The sequence below is a fragment of the Triplophysa rosa genome, linkage group LG5 (genome assembly GCF_024868665.1).
Source record: "Triplophysa rosa linkage group LG5, Trosa_1v2, whole genome shotgun sequence".
In the NCBI taxonomy this organism is placed as follows: domain Eukaryota; kingdom Metazoa; phylum Chordata; class Actinopteri; order Cypriniformes; family Nemacheilidae; genus Triplophysa; species Triplophysa rosa.
This window is the reverse complement of record NC_079894.1, coordinates 30,046,700-30,068,061: the sequence shown is the minus strand read 5'-3', so window position 1 is coordinate 30,068,061 and position 21,362 is coordinate 30,046,700. Positions and strand designations below refer to the sequence as shown.

The following is a 21,362-nucleotide window of genomic DNA, read 5'->3' as shown; positions in this document are numbered from 1 at the left end:
AACAAAAAAACAAATCGCAAAACAAATAACAAATCAAAAAGCCAAAAAAATCCTGAATCACAATTACAAATCTTGGCCCGTATTCACAAAACATTTTATCTTAACACTAAGAGCTCTCCAAAACAGCAGTAAAAGTTTTTAGTTAAGAGTTTCCACTTAAAAGCTATTCACAATGCTGCTGACAGCAACTTTTACTAAGGAACAGAAATAAATGTTAAGATAAGAAAAAGGGCGGGGTTGACTTCGTTGCTATGGATGATGTCAGCAAGTTTACTGACCACAGTGATTGGCTGATAGAGGATGAGTCTCTGTCAGTCATTTAATCATAGAAATATTATAGAATGAGGTCTCATGCTGACATATTTAAATTAAGATCTTAAACAAAAATGTAGTCATATTCAAATAAAATGTTTTAATATTTATTGCCGTATTCAATTAAGATGATAAAATATACACTAAATTACTAATTCAACAAGTGAAGAGTTAATTTACAAAAACAGATAACTCATTTTTTTTTCAAAATTCAAGTTTTTATTGTGTATTCCAATTAATATTAAGGAAATTGTTTGTTTTTTATTGTTTTTTATTAAGTAACAATAACTTAAAAAATACAGCTAACAAATACAACAAAACACAATAAACAACATGATTTTTGAATTATTTTAAAAAAGGAGTTATCTTGTGCAAATAAACTATATGTTCATGTAAAGTAAATGTTCAGCTAATTGTAAGCATTTTGCCAGTCTCATAAACAGTTAGCAGATATTAGTAGTCTTTATGGTTAAGCTCATTGTCATGAAATCTTTCTAAAATGTTTAAGTTTCAAGGTAGACTGCAGGTGTTACAGCCATTTTAGGATTGTTGTGAGTTGGTCTTAGGACTTAGGAGTCCTCTTCACTGCTCCTAACGTCTCACAGTTTTAGGAGCTAGTTTTAGCACTAAAACGCTTTGTGAAATACTCTTAGCACAAAAAATTAGGAGTCCTAAAATTAGGACAGACGCGTCCATTATTTTTAAGAGTTTCTCCTAAATCAGCAAGTTAGGAGCTACTTTTAGCCTTAAGATGTTTTGTGAATTCGGGCCCTGGTCTAACCATCATTGAGTCTACTATTAGGAATGTTTGGAAACTGATATTTTCTACTGACACACTACAGCAAAAAATATAAACAACTGGCTTAAAAATATTTTTTGGGTAAATCTACTTTTGAAACTGCCTGAGACTTTTGCACAGTACTGTGTATAAAATTGAAAGAATGAATGGAAAGTCACATTCAAGAATTGATCGTAATAATCTCATCAGTGTGTCGGCCAGGTTAGATTCATACATTTTTCAATTCAATTCAATTTTATTTATATATCGCTTTTCACAATGTGCATTGTTCCAAAGCAGCTTTACAGGAGAAAATAAGAAAAACACAGAAATGTAAAACACAGCACAGTGCATGGTGTTTATAGACCAAGCAAGATCATTATAATAAATAATATCTAATAAATAAATGAATAAATGCAGTCTCCCGGTGAGCAAGCCAACACTGCCCTGCTGTGGCGAGGAACCCAAACTCCAATGATGAATAATGGAGAAAAAAAAAACCTCGGGAGAAACCAGGCTCAGCCGGGAGGGCCAGATCTCCTCTGACGTGTCATAGCTGCACTCATTGACCCCGACCAAAGTAACGACAAACGAGTCAAACCCGAAGACTCGGGAGGTGAACTAATCAATTCTCTTTCCGGCTCTGACTGCATTGGTTTAGCTTACGACGCTGTCACGTGATGAACGAAGGAGTCAAACCCGAAGACTCGGGAGGTGAACTAATCAATTCTCTTTCCGGCTCTGACTGCATTGGTTAAGCGTACGGGGCTGTCACATGACGAACGAACGAACGAGTCAAACCTGAAGACTCGGGAGGTGAACTAATCAATTCTCTTTCCGGCTCAGACTGCATTGGTAAAGTGTACGGGGCTGTCACGTGATGAACGAACCACTCAAACCCGAAGACTCGGGAGGTGAACTAATCATTTCTCTTTCCGGCTCTGACTGCATTGGTTAAGCGTACAGGGCTGTCACGTGATGAATGAACGAGTCAAACCCGAAGACTTGTCAGATAAGAGGTGTGAGCTAATAATAGACTAATGACCCAGGTAAACAATGAATTAATCTTTTCTGCTTCTTATAGCATTATAGTTTTGTATTGTTTGTAATGTGATCAACGTTTGCATAAGTAGTAGATGTGTTAGGAAAGTAACATGTAACATTTTAATTATATTTTGCTAAAATGACTGAAATTAACGATATGACTGAAATTAACGATATGACTCGAAAAAAGATTAGTTCATTTTGCTGAACGAGACTCAAAGGTCCGAGTCAGTAAAATGATCCAAACTTCCCACTTCCCAGTGTACACTGCCGCTACAGAACTACAGAACTGTACTTCCTGTATATCTTGATTGACAGAGGTTCCGTCCAATCAGCAGTAACTAGCCCGGTCACACAAAATACCTACCTTTTCCGGTTTGACCGATTTGTCGTTGTGATTTCTGACTTGTTATTTTGTTTCCGGAATTGTTGTTGTGCTTTATGGTTTGTTAATGTGTTTTCAGATTTGTAATTGTGATTCAGGATTTTTGGGGGCTTTTAGATTTGTTATTTGTTTTGCGATTTGTTGTTTTGTTTGGCACTTCACAGCTTCCGTACATATATACACTCTTCGTACTTTAATTGACAAAGAAATCAACCAAAATAAAAGAAAGCTCTTCTCATATTTTGTTGACTTTTGACTCAAAAGCTTTTGACTCAAACTGGCATGGGGGGCTTTTTCTTCAAATGATTCAATGCGGCATCGGAGGAAAAACCTACGACATCATCAAATCAATGTACATGAATAACATATTTGCAGTTCAAATCGGCAACAAGCACACAGACTTTCTCTCCCAGAGTCGTGTAGTGAGACAGGGCTGTAGTCTTAAATCCTACACTAATTAACATATACATGAATGAATTAGCTGGAGCTCTAGAACAGTCACCAGCACCCGGTCCCACCTTACTAGACACTGAAGTGAAATGCCTTCTGTTTGCAGATGATCTGGTTCTGCTGTCACCCACAAAAGAGGGTCTACAGCAACATCTAGACACCCTGCACACTTTCTGTCAAACATGGGCCCTATCAGTTAACTCAACTCAACTTTATTTATATAGCGCTTTTACAATTTTCATTGTTACAAAGCAGCTGTACATGAGACACATTGACTACAAGCAAAACAATCAAAGTTGTACCTGTAAAAACAAGAAAAGGTTGAAAACACAGAAGACAGACACACCCACACACAAAACACTCCACACACACAACACGCACACACACCAACACACACAGACACACAGACACACACACACACACACGTACGTACACAGACAAGTACGCACACACACACACGCTCAGTGAGAGCACACATTTAGGATAAAGGAGAGAGAAGCACAGGTCAAATATAACAGATAATAAATTCCTATATGCAATATTAATTAAGTAAAACTTTAAGATTCTAAAGCAGCCCCCCCGGTCAGGCAGATAGTGCAAAAACAGTATGCAAACGGTGGCGAGGAACCCAAAACTCTAATCGAGAAAAAAAACCTCAGGAGAACCCAGGCCCAACCAGGGGATTCCAGTTCCCCTCTGGCAAAAGCTGCTGCCTCTGCACAAGCTCCAGAGAACTTGCACAACAAGGCTAAATAAAATAAATAAACTTAATAATAAAATAAATTATAGTTTAAGATTATCATTAATAATCTAATAGCATTTGAAATTTTGTGGTGAAGACATGTCAAGAGACCGCGTCCTTCTTTATCCAGCTCTATCATCTCAGCTCTTGTCAGGTCCCCACTTCCCATTCTCCGCTCTACCATCAGGTCAGGCCATGAACTGCATCCTGCTCGCTGTGGTAACCTTGGAACAATGAGACAAGACTGGCTGAGAGTAGAGTACTGTTCTGTACTCTTTGATGCAACAAGTACATCAGTTGTGTTTTTGGTTCCGGTTGATCTAACTAATGCAGCCTAAACCCTCTGAAGATTTATATTATGGAAGAGTAGTGTATGCAAGATTAAAAAGATGCGTCTTTAGTCTAGATTTAAACTGACAGAGTGTGTCTGCCTCCCGGACAGTGCAGGGAAGACTATTCCAAAGTTTAGGCGCTAGATAGGAAAAGGATCTACCACCTGCACTTGATTTTGAAATTCTAGGTATTACCAACTGACAGGACGCCTGAGAGCGTAATGCACGTGAAGGACTGTAATACAAAAGGAGTTCATTCAAGTACTGAGGAGCTAAACCATGTAAGGCTTTATAGGTAATAAGCAAGATTTTAAAGTTAACGCGATGCTTTATAGGTAACCAGTGCAAGGTTGACAGAACCGGGCTAATATGTTCATACTTTTTTGTACGTGTAAGAACTCGAGCTGCCGCGTTTTGGACCAATTGGAGTTTTTGTAATAAGCCTGCAGGGCAACCACCTAACAGTGCATTACAGTAATCTAGTCTTGATGTCATGAATGCATGAATTAACTTCTCTGCATCTGAGATTGACAGCATATGACGTAGTTTAGATATATTCTTAAGATGGAAAAACGCAATTTTACAGGTGTTGGCGACGTGGCTCTCAAATGACAGATTACTATCGAATAGAACGCCAAGATTCTTTGCTGACGACGAGGGTTTTATGGAACATCCGTCAATAGTTAAACAGTATTCTTGGTTGTTACTTATAGCAGTTTTCGGTCCAATAAGTAACACTTCCGTTTTGTCCGAGTTCAGTAATAAAAAGTTGTTACTCATCCAGTTTTTTATATCGACTATGCATTCCATTATTCGATGGAACTGCTGTGTTTCATGAGGCTTCGAGGAAATATAAAGTTGAGTATCATCAGCATAACAGTGAAAGCTAACTCCGTGTCGCTTTATTATATCTCCTAGAGGTAGCATGTATAATGCGAAGAGCAGAGGCCCTAAGACTGAGCCCTGTGGTACACCGTACTGGACTTGCGATTTGCGTGACACCTCATTGTTTATTGCTACAAATTGAAAACGGTCGGATAAATAAGATTTAAACCATTTCAAAGCTATTCCCTTAATGCCGACATAATTTTCGAGTCTATGTAGGAGTGTGCTGTGGTCAATGGTATCGAATGCAGCACTAAGGTCTAGCAGCACCAATAACGAGATACAACCTCGGTCAGACGCCAATAGCAGATCATTTGTAACTCTGATCAAAGCAGTCTCTGTACTGTGACATGCTCTAAATCCAGACTGGAATTCTTCATTGATGTCATTCCTTTGGAGGAAGGAGCATAATTGAGTTGAAACTACTTTTTCCAGAACTTTAGATATGAAAGGTAGATTCGATATAGGCCTGTAGTTCCTTAGTTCTCTAGGGTCGAGTTGGGGTTTTTTGACAAGGGGCCTTATAACAGCCACCTTATATGCTTTAGGCACATGTCCTAATGTCAGAGATGAGTTAATAATACCAAGAAGAGGATCTATAATTTCTGGGAGCATCTCTTTCAGTAGATTTGTAGGTATAGGGTCTAGTATGCATGTTGTTGATTTAGATGATCTAATAATTTTAGACAGCTCATCTTGATCTACGGTATAAAATAATTGCATTTTCTCCTTAAGGGCGCTGTAGTTAGTTTGTTCAGCGGGTTTCACTTCTGATTGCATTGTTATAATTTTTTCTCTAATATCTTGGATTTTATATGTGAAGTAGTTCATAAATTCATCACTGCTATGCTGATATACAGGATCAGAAGTCACTGACGATTTATTTTTTGTTAATTTAGCCACCGTGTTAAATAAAAACCTAGGGTTGTGCTGGTTTTCTTCTATTAGTGATGAAAAGTAGGCGGATCTAGAAGTTATTAGGGCTTTCCTGTATTTTCGAATACTATCCTTCCATGCTGTACGAAATACCTCTAATTTAGTTTTCTTAAAGTTGCGCTCCATTTTTCGGGCCGCTTTCTTTAGAGCCTGAGTGTGTTCATTATACCACGGTGTGGGGCTGCCATTTTTAATCTTCTTTAAACGTAGTGGAGCAACTTTGTCTAGCGTTACCGAGAAGGTGGAATTAAAATTTTCAGTGGTAATGTCAAGATCTTCAACGTTATTTCTCATGATTTGAGACAATTCGGGCAGATTATCGAGAAACGCATCTTTGGTAGTTGAAGTTATTGTTCTACCATATTTGTAACAATGAGTTTTATTTGCAGCCGTAGGCCAGTGAAGCAAACATAATACCAGATAATGATCCGAAATGTCTTCACTCTGCTGAAGGATTTTAACGTCGTCCACATTTATACCGTAAGACAGTATTAAATCTAAAGTATGATTACGAAGGTGAGTGGGTCCTGACACATGTTGACTAATGCCCATGGAGTTAAGAGTGTCTTTGAAAGCCATTCCTAAGGCATCTGTAACGTTATCTACGTGGATGTTAAAGTCACCAACGACAAGGAGTCTATCTGCGGCCAGTACTAGTTCTGATAAGAACCCACCAAATTCTTTAATAAAATCTGTGTGGTGCCCTGGAGGCCTATATACAATAGCTAGAATCAATTTAAAAAGTGTTTTATCTTTAGTATTAGGTGTTGAAACATGAAGAACCATGACTTCAAAAGAATTATATTTAGAGTTCGACTTCTGGGAAATGCTAAGAGAGTTATTGTAAAGTGCTGCGACACCTCCCCCTCTGCCTTTTAGACGAGGCTCGTGTTTATAATAATAATCTTGGGGGACAGATTCATTTAAAGCAATATAATCATCTGGTTTTAGCCATGTTTCTGTCAAACAGAGCATGTCTATTTTATGATCTGTTATCATATCGTTAACAAAAAGTGCTTTATTAGAGAGAGATCTAATATTTAGCAATCCGAGTCGTAACAGTTGATTATCTGTATTTTGTTCATGTTTAGTTTGTTTAACGTTTATTAAATTACTTTCAAGAGGTTTACGCATTATTTTATGTTTGCTAATCCGGGGGACAGACACAGTCTCTATTTTGTGATGTTTGGGAGAACGGATTACTACATGTTGTACATTTTGTGTATTCTGCGACGTGAGACGGCAAGCAGACAGTTGGTTAAGCCATACTGTCTGCTCCCTGACCTGGGCCCCAGCGAGTCAAGTTTTAGCATTAGCATTAAGACTTTTTGCCATATTTCTAGACAGGATGGAAGTCCCAGCCCAGGAGGGATGGAGACCATCTCGTTTCAACAGGTCAGGTCTGCCCTCAAAACTCTTCCAGTTATTTATAAAAACTATATCATTCTGCAGGCACCACTCAGACAACCAGCCATTTAGTGATGATAATCTGCTATAAATCTCATCACCACGATAAGCATTGAGGGGGCCAGAGAATATTACAGTGTCTGACATCATGCTTGCGAGCTCACACACCTCTTTAATGTTATCTTTTGTGATCTCCGATTGACGGAGTCGAACATCATTTGTGCCGACGTGAATGACAATCTTACTGAATTTACGATTAGCCTTAGCCAGCACATTTAAATTTGACTTGATGTCAGGCGCTCTGGCTCCCGGTAAACATTTGACTATGGTGGCTGGTGCCTCTATGTTAACGTTCCGAACAATAGAATCACCGATAACTAGGGCACTTTCAGCAGGTTTCTCAGTCGGTGCGTCACTGAGCGGGGCAAACCTGTTCGAGACTGTAATCGGAACGGTCGAGTGATGTTTTGTCCTGCGACTACGCCGTCTCACAGTCACGAAGTTTCCCAGCTGCGGAGGATTTTCAACCGGAACCGAGCTGTGTGCGCTAATGTTGCTCGCATCCAAAGTGTTTTCTATCGTCGTTAAACTCTTACTATCCTCAGATAAAGATTGGATGCGAGACTCTAATTCTAAGATCTTCTCTGTCAGCCTTACTATTTCCCTGCATTTATCGCATATAAAGCCCTCGCAGCTGACAGAGAAGGCTAAGCTAAACATATGACATGAGGTGCAAGTAACAATAATAGGAATAGAAGCCATAACTCACCGGATTTGAAGTGCAATTCCAACTTACCAAGGTTGCTCGATGGATCGTAGTATACTCGCTTAAAAAGAGAAAGAGTTAGCACACAAGACAAACCAGAGGCAAGATGATATTCCACAGTGTGAACAGAAAGCAAGCTAACACGCTATTGCTATGCTAATGGCGTTAAGTTAACTATCACTTTTGGTTTAGACTCTTCCAAGTAAATAACAGGAACAGGGTTATTGAGATATCAGGATAAATTAGCAACGACAATAATAATTAACGAAAATAAAATACACTAATATTAGAGCGAAGTGGTAAGAGCACTGATACAAACAAGCTGCCGGCAGCGATGCAGGAAACAGGAAGTGTATACCACACTTTACTATAATAAATGCTCAGTTAACCTTAAAAAAGACTAAAATCATGATATTCCCAAAAATGCCCAGTCGCCAAACCCCAGCCAGATTAAACCAAATGATAAAAACACAAAAATGAAATATCTCAAACACTGGACAGAAACAGACAACTGGTATGCTATCTGTGGTTAAACAGAGAATATAAAAGGGCAGAATACCTCACAAGCGTATCAGACCCTAAACTAAGAAACTGCACACACAATCATGTGTTTTTCATCTCATGTCCAAACTATACACACATCACAGAAACATTCTTCCCCCAGTTTACAAACTTCCACAAAGACTTTAACCAGTTTCAACCAAAGATTTCATACATACTGGGAGAAAACACAACACAACACTGACACAACACACACAAACTGATCCTGTCACCCTCACTGAGAACTATCACCAATACTTTGCTCTTTTTCTCTTTATATTGAGATATATATAGATACTTATATACTTTATACTATATCTTAATCTGTATTTGTGCATGTTTATATTTCATTTTTCTGTGCTTTGACCATGTAAAAACTTGTTTTATTATGCCAATAAAGCTTCTTTGAATCTTGAATCTTTGAGACACAGAGAGAGAGAGACACAGAGAGAGACACAGAGAGAGAGAGAGAGAGAGAGAGAGACAGAGGGAGAGAGACAGAGGGAGGGAGAGAGAGAGAGAGAGAGAGAGAGAGAGAGAGAGAGAGAGAGAGAGAGAGAGATTGTGTTGTGTTTGAACTTCAGTACCAGCAGAGGAGCTGAACACGGGGGAAACAAACAGCCTTTCAATCTGATATAGTTCAGGACAGACATGCATTCACACGCGTCAATGCCGCTGATATCCTGCTGGGATTTACTGCCTTTATTCCTCTTGTCAGCCTCGCAGGTAATGTTTCTTTATCCATTCATCTGTCCTTTCTCATTATCGCCGTGTTATGTTGCTGCAGAGTTATTGGCTGTAAAGCAGCAATGTGTCCCGTATAGATTCCGCCAGTCGGGTTCTGTGCACAGATAGTATAGGAGATGAAGCCGTTAAGCTTTAACAGGTTTTAATAAGCTAATGATAATAATAAGGAAAATAATGTTTAATTAAAATGTATTTTTTATACAGTGGCTTGCGTAAGTATTCATACCCCTTCATTTTTTGCACATTTTGCAATGTTGCTGCTCTGTTAAACTACTTAACATGTATTTTTTTAACATGAATCTACACTTCATACACCATAATGACAAAACAAGAACAAATTAGATTAGATTAAACTTTATTGTCATAAACATGTACAAGTGCAAGGCATGTCCTCAATTGCAGGAAGTGGAGCAGAGATCAGTATTTGCGGGACCCGTTATGAATTCTTGTGGCGCGGGATTATTTTTTTCGGATAAAAGACGGTAGCAATTGGTAACTGGTTTGGACGGGAGCCCACTCCAGACATCCTTCTAACTGACCACATGGTACTGCCTGATCTGAGGACTGTCTTATAATGCATGCCTGGACCAGTTCTTACTCCGTTGTTTAATTAGCCTCTGTGACATTTTGTCTACTGTACTGACATTAAAATGTATGAACAATTTTGTATATTGACAAGACGAATAAAAATAAATTATACGGTTTTTGTACGGCGTAAATTTTATGTTTGTTATGGATATTTCTTGAGGTGTGCCAGGACTAGTTGCTCCAATCACTTCATCAAAAAAGGTGTGAGTGCTACAGGACAGTAGTCATTCAGGCATTTCCGTGAGGAGTGTTTCGGCACTGGCATGGAGGTGGATTTGAAGCATGCTGGCACAGCTGCTTGGGCGATGGACAGGTTGAAAATGTCCATTAGGACCCATGCCAGCTGCTCAGCACATGCCCTTAGCACGTCCAGGGATGCCACGTAGTTACTGGTGGCCTGGAGGCCCTTCCACATGTGTCGAGGGTTGGAATTGGAAAAGTGTTAAGTCTGAAGCCTCCACCCTAAGCCTGTAGCAGTGCTTACCCTTTCTGATGCCCCTCCTTAGATTTGCCCCTGATGTGCTGAAGGTCTGTGTATCACCTGATCTGAAGGCAGTGTTGCGGGCCTTCAAGAAGAGCCGCACCTCCTTGTCATACATAGCTTCTGATTAGGGTACAAAGAGATCTGTTTCTCCTTGGAGACACTGTCAATGGTGGTGTTGATGTAGTCCAATATAGAAGAAATGTTGGTATGAGAGCCACAGGTGGCATGAGAAGCAAACATACTCCAGATTTGTGACAACTTGGAAAATATTTACATTGCACAAGTATTCATACCCCTTTCTGGGACACTTGAAATTTTGCTCAGAAGCATTCCAGTTTTGCTTGTTGATGTTACTACACTTGAAGTGGCGTTAACCTGTGGTCAATTTAACTGAATGAGTATGATTTGGAGGCAAAAACTTTTCAATAAAAGGTCTAACAGCTGAAAATATAAACCAAACTATGAGATAAAAAAGACCTTCCAGTAGAGCTCTGAGACTTGCTCATATCAAGAAACAGATCTGAGGAAGACTACAGAAAATTCAGCTGTATTGAAGGTTCAAAGAAACATTTAGCATCCATTAATAATTAAAGGAAGAAGTCTGGAACAACCAGATCTCTTACTGGAGCTGACCTCAATGGAGAAGGGTCTCGGTTAGATTGGTGACCAAGAAGCTGATGATCTCTGGTTGAGCTCCGTGATCATATATGGAGACGGGAGAAACTTACAGAAGGACAAACATCACAGCAACACTCCACCAATCGGCTTCATGACAGAATGACCCAATGCAAGCCTCTCCTCAGTGAGGACGCATACAAACTTGAAAGAAACACTTGAAAGAATCTTTCAAATAGTCAGAAACAAGATTCTCTGGTCTGTTGAATCTCAGTTTCAAGTGTCATGTATGGAGGAAACTGGGCACTGCTCATCACATACAGCTACACAATACAATCTCAACAGTAAAGTGTGGTGGTAACAGCATGATGCTGTGGAGGTGTTTTTCAGCCGCAGAGACTAAAGAAAAGCTCAACAGCACAAAGTACAGAGATAGCCTTAATGAAAACCTAGGCCAGCGCATTCAGAAGCTCGGACTGGCCCGATTCTCCAACAGGACAATGCTCCTAAGCACAATGCAAGAGTGACTTATGGACAACTCTGTCAATGTCCCTGAGTGGTCTAGCCAGTGCTTGGGCTTGAACCTAACTGAACATCTCTGTAGAAACCTGAAAGTGTCTGTCTACTGATGGTCTCCATCCAACCTGACAGAGTGTAAGAGAATCTGAGGAGAAGAATGGCAGAAAATTTCCAAATGCAGATGTGTAAAGCCTGTCACATCATACCCAGAAATGTAAAAGGTGCTTTAACCAAATATTGAGTTAAGGGGATGAATACTTATGCAATGTACTTCAGTTTTAGTCAATTTTCCATGTTGTCACAAATATTTTTTTTTGTTTTGTCATTATGGTGTATGGGGTGTAGATTCATGTTAAAAACATAAATGTAAAGTAGTTTACATTCACAGACCAGCAACATAACAAAATGTGGGGGTATGAGGGGTATGAATACTTTGGCAAGACACTGTTTATTTTATCTGTTTGTTTTTACCTGAGTGCAAAAGTAATCGCTGAGTAACATGATGCAGCTCCCATTGGTTTGTGTAATGTTACTAGTACATTGATGAGTTCTGGTGGTCTTTTAACAGATGGGTGCAGGCAGCGCAGTATGCAGACCGGGCTTTTCTGAAGATATATATACCACCGTAATGTCTGAAACCGTGTTGCCTGGGCAGCCTCTGTTCATTGGTAAATATACATTCCCAATGTGAAGTGGACATTTATACTTGCAGACTTGCAGTGTTCTGGATCTGTGCTGTAGTTAGGTAAATGTTCCTTTAAGCACTATAAACAAAGTGACGTACAGTGCATTTAAGGTATTTTTTGTCAATATACTAATTTCCTGATAAGGACCTTAGCATTAAAAGCATTATGGTATCTAAAGCTTAAAGTGATAGTTCACCCGAAAATGAAAATTGTGTCATCATTTACTCACCCTTTTGTCATTTCAATCCTGTATAACTTTCTTTTTTCCGCAGAACACAAAAGAAGATATTTCGAAGATTGTTGTTAGCTGGACCCCAGTGCTGTTTGCTTACCAACTTTCTTCAAAATATCTTCTTTTGTGTTCTGCGGAAAAAAGAAAGTCATACACGTTTGAAATGACAAGAGGGTGAGTAAATGATGACATCCTTTTTATTTTTGGGTGAACTTTCACTTTAAAGCAACACTTTGTGTTTTTTCGACCTTAAAATAATGTCTCTAAAATTATTTCAGTGGTAGAACAACTCTTAACCAGACGAATTCTACTGCCACTGTTATCTGAGCAGACTCACAGCGGCTACAAGCACGCAAGATTTCCAGGGTTCTTCTGAATATAATGCATTTAAAAAGGGGAATGTTGGTTAAGGTCCAAATTTCAGTTTTATCGCAGTTTCAAAAGGCTCTACATGACACCAGGCGATGAATAAGGTTTTTTGAAGTATTTAAGTACTTTTTGAAGTAAAAGGGAGGTTTGATATAAGGTATAAAAGTGAACAAATTTTCTGAAATCAGGTTGCATATTTTAATAAGGGGCCTAATAACAGCCAGCTTGAAAGTTTTAGGGACATATCAGAGATAAATGAATAATATTAAGGAGAGGACATAATTTTAGGAAACATTTATTTTAGTAAACTAGTAAGTATAGATTCTAACAGAACTCTTGAAATGTTACACGCATTACATTAAATGCTATTTGTTTGAGCTATCCTATCAACATGCTCTTTAAACGTCACAAAACACGAAGGCAGAACGTCTATAAATATGTGGCAGTTGGATATTGATGAGGACTGTCACTGAAGAATTTAACGGCAGGCTGGTTAGTCTCATAAATAACAGCTCATCTAATCTTTGAATGGCTTCTCACAGAGAGGTGATTATTAATGTGACACAGAACTGATAATAGAGTGCTCTCAATAAGTGGCTGGAGAGGGAGTGATGATGATATTGACTGAATACTAGCATGAAGAATTAAAAGACATTATGATGATATAGATGATAGTAACAGCATGTGACTCGAAGGAGGTGTTGTCACACGAGGGTGCCAGCTGTTTGAACTTCCAGTCGTTGGGGATAAGTAGACCTGTTCCTCCACCCCTCCCTGATATGCGTGGGCTGTGGGAGAAGGTGTAGTTATTGGAGAGAGCAGCCGGTGTGGCAGTGTCCTCTGGCTTGATCCAGGTTTCAGTAAGTGCTAAAAGAGAAAGACCAGAGTGTTTAGCAATAGCTGTGATGAAATCTGCTTTGTTTACAGCAGATTGGCAGTTCCATAAACCAATGGGAAACGTGATTGAGGTAGTTGTGGACGTTGAAAGAGTGCGCAGATTATTAGCATTGCGTGGCCTTCTACGTGATACCGGTGATTTACGAGTTTTGGTGACAGGAGGGATTTGAAAACACATATACAAGAAGAGAATAAATAGAAGTGCAAAAAGTTAATGCTGAAGTGCGAAACTCAAGTGCCTTGTCTGTGGAGTCCACAGGTAGAGTCGATGGTCTGCACGCGACCGCTGCACTCGGTGGTTAATCGCACTTAAATACCCATTTTAATCATGCAATTGAATTCAGCAGGACACGCCTTCAAAATCTCACAATAACAAGCGAAACTAGCACGAGAACAAACGCGACTTCAACACGTGACACGGTGGCAGTAAACAAAGCTACGACACTGCGTTTAAACTCAATAATACAATATTAATCAATTACACTTACGCGCTTCTGTTGACTTCTGCTGCAAAATGCTTCTCGATAACTAGGGATGCACCGAATGTTCGGCCACCGAAAATGTTCGGCCGAAAATAGCAAAAAACGCAAGTTCGGTGTTCGGATATGTGAAATGGCCAAATAAATTTTACCGAACATGACTCTTTATATGATCAAGCAACAACTAGCACAGAGAGAGAGAGAGAGACGCGTGCGCTTTATTACTGCCGCAAACATTTTGGCAGTGTGAGTGTGTGTGTGTTCATGTTTGTATATCCCGGTGGGGACCTAAACCTGAATACACACCAACTCATGGGGACCAAAACTGAGGTCCTCATGGGCACAAAAGCTAAATTGTACAGAACGATATTTTTTGAAAATCTAAAAATGCAAAAAGTTTTCTATGTTCTTTAGGTTTAGGGGTTGGGTTAGGGATAGGGGATAGAATATACAGTTTGTACAGTATACAACTCATTACGCCTATGGGCTGTCCCCACGGAGATAGTAAATCAGACATGTGTGTGTGCATGTGTGCGTGTGTGTGGAGCATTTTAAAGTGTCAGAGAAAGACACGGGACTTGCCGCACGGAAGTAAATTTCTGAATGAAAGCGTCTTTACCGGTCAGTAACTTTACTTCAGACGGAAGCGGGCAGTCTGACAGTAGCCCCGCCGCTCGCGACATCCTTTGACATCATACAGTGGTCGCGTGCACACAGTCCCCTGTACTAAACAACTTGTCAAAGTATCTTCTGTGCACCTTCTGAGAGAACAGTCAGCTTTTGTGGGCGGAGTTTGGAGGAGAGACGTGAACTGAAATGGTTGTCAGTCAGCATCAGTCAGAATTGCTTGCAATGGATGGTTTTTTTTCTCAAATCATTTTGCAATGTAGCCTATAATAATCCAACAGTTTTAGTTTATGTATATTTTTAGCTTATAGGCCTAATGTGGAATGACAGTTTTTAATGAAGTGTTTTGTTGTAGGGGTACAGAGTAACTTACATTACATTCTTTTAGCAGTCAGTTATAGGCCTAATGGTAACACTTTAGAATAATGGTCCATTGTTAACAAGTAACTATGCAGAAAGTAATAGGCAGTACTACATTAACACTTACCTTAACACTATTAACTAATATAGAAGCAAGATTAACTAAGCAGTAAGTAATAGCTAATTTAGGACAAAGGTAGTTCCTTATTTGGTATTTGATAATTACTAAAGAAAAATGCCATCATTGACAGCTACTTGCGAACTATGACCAATTAATAAAGAAAAAACAATTAATTACTAATCTCAACATTAACGTACATAAAGTGAAAAAATAGGTTGTTTGTGGAAACTAATTTATGAATAAATACAAATACCAAAAGCCAAATACCAAAACATGAATGGATATATTCTACATATATAGCCTATCCATAGAGATATATTTCATGTAGTACTGCCTATTACTTTCTGCATAGTTACTTGTTAACAATGGACCATTATTCTAAAGTGTTACCGGCCTAATTAATATAGGCTATTCATGAAGGGAGAGAGCTCAATTTTTTGTTTGAATTCACTTTGTTTTGCTCAATTTTATATTAAGTTGTATTGTATTTTATTGAAAAGCAAGACAAATTATAAAAAGGACATTTTGACTATTCAGTTTGTGCAATAGTGAAAAAAAAGAGCTTAATAAATAGAAGAAATGCAAAAAAACATGTTCGGTGTTCGGTATTATTCAGCCTTCGGCCAAGTGTTTCACATCATGTTCGGCTTCGGCCAAGAATTTTCGTTTCGGTGCATCCCTATCAATAACACACCTTCTGAAATCTACTATGTGAAACAGACCGTTGCTGTGTAAAACAATGATCACGTGTCCTATCATATTCCGTTAGTCTGTGATCGAATTATAATTATAACCGTTTCTTGTCTTTTCCATCGTTCTCATGAATATACACTTCAGTGCTTTAATTCCATTTATAATAAATATGTAAAAACAAACATCAGATTCCTCTAGAGTGGTCACAAACCATTTAATAATCTTTTAAAAATTCAAAACATGTGAAGCACACACTCAAAACAAACATCTAATGTAAGATAAGACACACAGAAATATTCACCAGGTTATACAAACATAGGATCTAGGCCTAAACATTTTTAGGGTAGTTTTCAGATTTTAATAGAGAAATTTAATGAAGAACATGTCCTGTTTAGAAACATTGATACTGACTCACGTGCCGTTTGTCTGCAGATTCTTTCATTTATCAATTGTACTGTGGATAGAGGGCTTAGTTCAACTGAATCTGGAGCACATTTTTAGTTGTGTGCATTGACTTCACTGGTGTGACTGAGACCATACTCGTGTTAATCGCTTACTGCTTTATTATAATTCCGACATGCTAATATAACAATGTGTTGATAATACAAACTGGTGGTCAGACTGTAAGAATGTCTGGGTTGGGAAAGACAGCAGTTTCCAGCCCCTGCAACAGATTACAGGAGGAATTTGACCCCTGCTAAACTGCAGCCGTTCAACTGGCTGAAATGAAACTTACCACATTTTTCCATCTTTTTCTTAGCGGGAGTCACAAATCCCTGTGGGATCTTTTCATCCTGTGAGAAGGACACGGGCTTACTGTCTTTGTGTTCATCACAACAAGTGCAGTTGTGGCCTAATGGTTAGAGAGTCGGACTCATGACCAGAAGGTTGCCGGTTCGATTCCCAGGGCCGGTGGGTAACAACTGAGGTGCCCTTGAGCAAGGCACCTTACCCCTACTTGCTCCCCGGGCAGCTGCAGTGATAGCTGCCCACTGCTCCGGGGGTACGTGTGTTCACTACTCTCTGGATGGGTTAAATGCAGAGGTCACATTTCGTTGCCTTGTACTTGTACATGTGCAATGACAATAAAGTTGAATCTAATCTAATCTAACAAACAGTGCTTTAGTCAGAGTGCTACTGCAGTGTAGAATGTTTAGCTTGTTACAGTGTTAATATATATTGACGTATTGAATAACGTAATTTATTATGGGTGTCACGTTCTAGCCTGTGTTGCCCTGATATGTGCGCACTTATGTTATTTCCTGTCCTGTGCCATGTTTGTAGTCTTCTGTAGTTTTTCTTGTTGATTGTCATTGTAAATATTCCAAGGTGTTTCCAATTACCTTGTGTTAGCCCATGTTTTAATGCTGTCTTCGCATGCTCTCGGAATTATTGGAAATATGGGTTCCCTTTCTGTCGGTCTCTCGACTTTGTGTCGAACCAACAGAATGGGGTTTGATCTCTGATTGTACTTTTAAAAGGCCAATGAACTTGGCGAATGGCATGGCATGCCAGTCTCCGCCCCGTACATACGGGTATAAAAGGAAGATGGCGTGCCCATTCATTCACCTTTTGTTCTTCGGAACCTGCTAAGCTTAAATGCTGAGCGCATTATCCCCTGATTATCTACTGGATTCTACGACGCAGAGCAGCGAATCCTTCCTGGTGTGTGCCATCTCCCCTTGGCGTTTCACAGTGTGCAGTTGTCGCCAGGCAAGTCTCGCCGCTGTAATCTTGGATGTGACCGCCTCATCCTCGAGTCTGTCAGGCACGATACCTGCATCACATGTCTGGGTCACCAGCATGCTGAAGTAGCGTTCGTGGATACGGCATGTCCGCACTGCAAGACATGTCTATCAAGGTATTGCGGTCATGGTTGGCTGTGTTCCTTTTGGACACCAAGCCGTCTGCAGCGGCGATGGTGACATGGGGGTTCCCATGGATGTTAACCCATCGCATCAATGACCAGGCTCTGTTAGGCTCACCTTACATGTCTCCGATGGGCGGCAATTGACTGTCCCATCGCGGATCCACGCGTTAGCGTGCAGAGGATGAGATTTCCGTCACTGCATCGGATGGCAACTTTCTGGCATCAGACGCTGATGTCTCCCTGGAGCTCCCGGCTTCGGTCGGTCGAGCCCAGGACGAGTCTGACGCGAAGATGTCAGCCGTGCTTGCCCGAGCCGCCGCGAGCCTCGGGTAGCAGTGCACCGCACTGCCTTCCCCACAGCACTCACGGCTGGATTCTTGGTACCTGGATACGGAGCACAGTAGCAACCGCGTTCTGCCCCGATACCTTTTTTTCCCGGAAGTGCACGGAGAACTCACTAAGACCGGGAACAGATTTACATATATGAATAAGCATTTGAAGCGAATTGTATATTCTTTACACAGTGAAAATAGCATGTATTTCTCCAATATTCCAGAATAGTCCCTGCAGTAAAACTATACAGTTGTAACCCCATGCCGAGTACTGCCTGGAATCGCTCCCTCTGCTTCTTCTGCAAGCAGTTACTTTTGGGAGGCTCAGAGATGACATGTTTTTTGGAGACTGCATTTATTTATTCATTTATTTATTAGATATTATTTATTATAATGATCTTGCTTGGTCTATAAACACCATGCACTGTGCTGTGTTTTACCTTTCTGTGTTTTTCTTATTTGCTCCTGTAAAGCTGCTTTGGAACAATGCACATTGTGAAAAGCGCTATATAAATAAAATTGAATTGAATTGAATGTTTTTGTATGCAAAACCTGGAGGTGAGTTAGCATTTTAGGACTTCCGGTCCATCGCCCCAAAGTCCTTGGGTTTTTTGAATGGGTTTTTGGTAAATCGTCCGAAATAAGGTCTGTGGTTAACAAAACCTCTAAATATTTTCACATTTTATTCTGACATAAAACACACCAATTATAACACGCTTGTGATTTTTTTAAAGCCTTATTGTGTCTTAAAAACGGCAGTTGCTAACATGTTGCTAAAAGCCAATACTTCCTTTGGCGGGGACGTTAGACGTCATCACGCAAATAAAGCTCACAAAAAATTGGCACAAATTCCTCAAAACGTAGATGTGGATTCATTCACGGAGTAATTGCTTAGCAGGGAACACATTTAAATAAAGTTTGAAAGTGTTGTCGGAGGCTTGGTGGTGGTGACGTTGATATCGAGTGACCTTAAGGGTAGTCTGTATATAGCATCGTGTTAGCTTTTTACTTCTGCCGATTGTATTTCAGCTTCAAAAGTAACAAATGTGGTGTTAAATTGTAAAGATGATCTTGATGGACCAAACGTGTAAACATCTTAAACCTTTGTTAATCACAGAGCTATTTTTTTGCGATCTTCCAAAAGTCTATGGGACAAATGCACAGGCTTTCGGTCGAGGGAACCACTGCGGCGCTAACTTCTGGGTTAGCCTACAAAAATACATAATGTCTGAGGTATCTGGATTTGGCAGCCATTTAAGCATGGCCATGTCAAACAGATCTTTGCGAAGTATTGCCAGTTCCACTGCCTTACCAAGCTTTTCTCTTGTCTAGTCTGATTATCTTGTGTATGACCTATACTGTTTGTTTTCTGGATGATTGCCTGACCCTTTTGCCTGTTTGTTGGATTTGACTGATTAAAGTGTTTTTTACTTTTCTGCCTGATAGTACAGCTCTGATTCTCGCCTCACGGTTTGAATGGTTGAATTGATTGATTGTTTTTTAATAAACTCTTGCAAATGGATTCTAACACTGCTTCAGCCTCACCCTCATTTCAACAGTAGGATGTATGGTTGAAAACTATTACCATATAACAGTTTCCCAGGACACACGCAAGCGTGAATCTGGCATCTTTCATTCTTTCCAACAACACAGCACCTGAACAACCAGCTCAGAATCGTGACTTCAGAAATGATCACATTTCCGAGAGAGCACATAAAGGCAGCATTATACCCCAGTGTTTTCTTTGTTCATTGTCTGGTATTGCTTTAGTGTTAGGATGTGTTCCCCTGTGTTCTGGTTTTGGTCTCTGGGTTTTTTTAATGAATAAAGACTTTTTCTACTGAATTTGGATCCAGCTCCCATGCTACATCAAAATCGCTTTTTTTGTTTGTTAGGGTACAGTTTTAGGTAATTATGCATGTGTAAAAAGAGACTAAAATATGTGTTACTGCATCTGGTTTTTAGAGAGAGAGAGAGAGAGAGAGAGAGAGAGAGAGAGAGAGAGAGAGAGAGAGAGAGAGAGAGAGAGAGAGAGAGAGAGAGATGGGGTCATAAGGAAGTTTTCATTCTAGCTGACTTGCTTTAGCACATCGATGCAACTTGTGATCTGTTCATCTCTGGTGTTGTGGAGGCAGAGCTGAGTGCAGAATGTTTTAAACAACTTGTGTTACATTTTACACCAGCTGGACAATATTGAATAGCTGAATCATTAGTCACAATGGAAACTGCACATGTAATAATCTAGTACTACACCTCGCTCAGGCCGGGATATCGCACACTCATCCAGGCCACCAAATTAAGAGATCAAAAACCATATTTTTAAAAATGTATTAAAGTTTAAAACCATAAGGCATTGGTAACTCCTTATAACATTTGAGAGTGCATCGTTTCTGATAATAACAAATAAACAAATAAGTAGCAAGAAAACAAACAACTTAAACAAAAAGCATTCATTGATGCTCAAGTCAAACACCATACATTTATAAATCAGGTGTATGGAAACTTTAGGACTGGGTGACCAGCTTAAGTTATTATTTTGCTGAAATAATAGGGAGGACATTACTTGTTATTTAGTAATGCCCTCCAGAATCTACAATATATACCTGTTTCTCAGACAACAAAGGATCAACAATCTCAATATAAAAACAGTCACTCATGAACATGGGTCAAAAAGATCGAGGAGGATCTGGATTACTTTTCTGGAGACCAGTGGACAGTTTTATAGCTCAGACCAAACAAAAAACTCTTTAACAACTATCACAACATTTACATTTAGCCATTTAGCAAACACTTTTATCAAAAGCAACTTACAAATGAGTCAGAACAAAGGAAGCAATCAGTGCAACAAAAGGGCAACAATGCATAACACATATGAAAACTGGTCTCAGTTATCCTAACAAAGTACACAAAGCTATATAAATGCATACAATTTGTTTAAGGATAGAAAAAGTGGAAAAGAGATAGAAATAAAGAAATGTGTCTTCAGACGATTCTTAAAGATGGCTAAAGAATCTACTGATCTTGTGGAGACAGGCTGATCATTCCGCCATCGTGGAACAGTTCCAAAGGTCTGTGAAAGTGATTTTTGGTCTTTTTTGGATGGCACCACAAGACGTTGTTCGCAGTGCGCATGGATCTGGAGAGTACATATGTCTGAATTAGTGAG

At 39.6% G+C, this 21,362-nt stretch overlaps 2 protein-coding genes across 5 annotated transcripts in view; one reads left to right on the top strand and one right to left on the bottom strand.

Moving 5' to 3' along the window:
• Positions 1-7,003: 7,003 nt before the first annotated feature.
• On the bottom strand, positions 7,004-8,360 carry LOC130554665 (uncharacterized). Its single transcript, XM_057334473.1, has one exon. The coding sequence runs from the start codon at positions 8,031-8,033 to the stop codon at positions 7,164-7,166; it is 870 nt and encodes a 289-aa protein (XP_057190456.1). The 5' UTR covers positions 8,034-8,360; the 3' UTR covers positions 7,004-7,163.
• Positions 8,361-9,162: 802 nt separating this feature from the next.
• The window catches only part of zmp:0000000625 (cadherin-2), a 75,248-nt gene continuing 63,048 nt past the window's right edge, over positions 9,163-21,362 (top strand). For 3 of the 4 annotated variants that reach the window (XM_057333792.1, XM_057333791.1, XM_057333793.1), the window contains exons 1-2: positions 9,163-9,303; positions 12,099-12,198. In XM_057333792.1, coding sequence (XP_057189775.1) covers positions 9,229-9,303; positions 12,099-12,198 — 175 coding nt within the window. In that variant the 5' untranslated portion in view covers positions 9,163-9,228. The remainder of the gene's footprint in view (positions 9,304-12,098; positions 12,199-21,362) is intronic. The other variant, XM_057333794.1, reaches the window with a different exon arrangement.

Bases quoted from the DNA above. Each gene is read 5' to 3' on its own strand.
- LOC130554665 (XM_057334473.1), bottom strand. From the start codon at position 8,033: ATGGCTTCTATTCCTATTATTGTTACTTGCACCTCATGTCATATGTTT.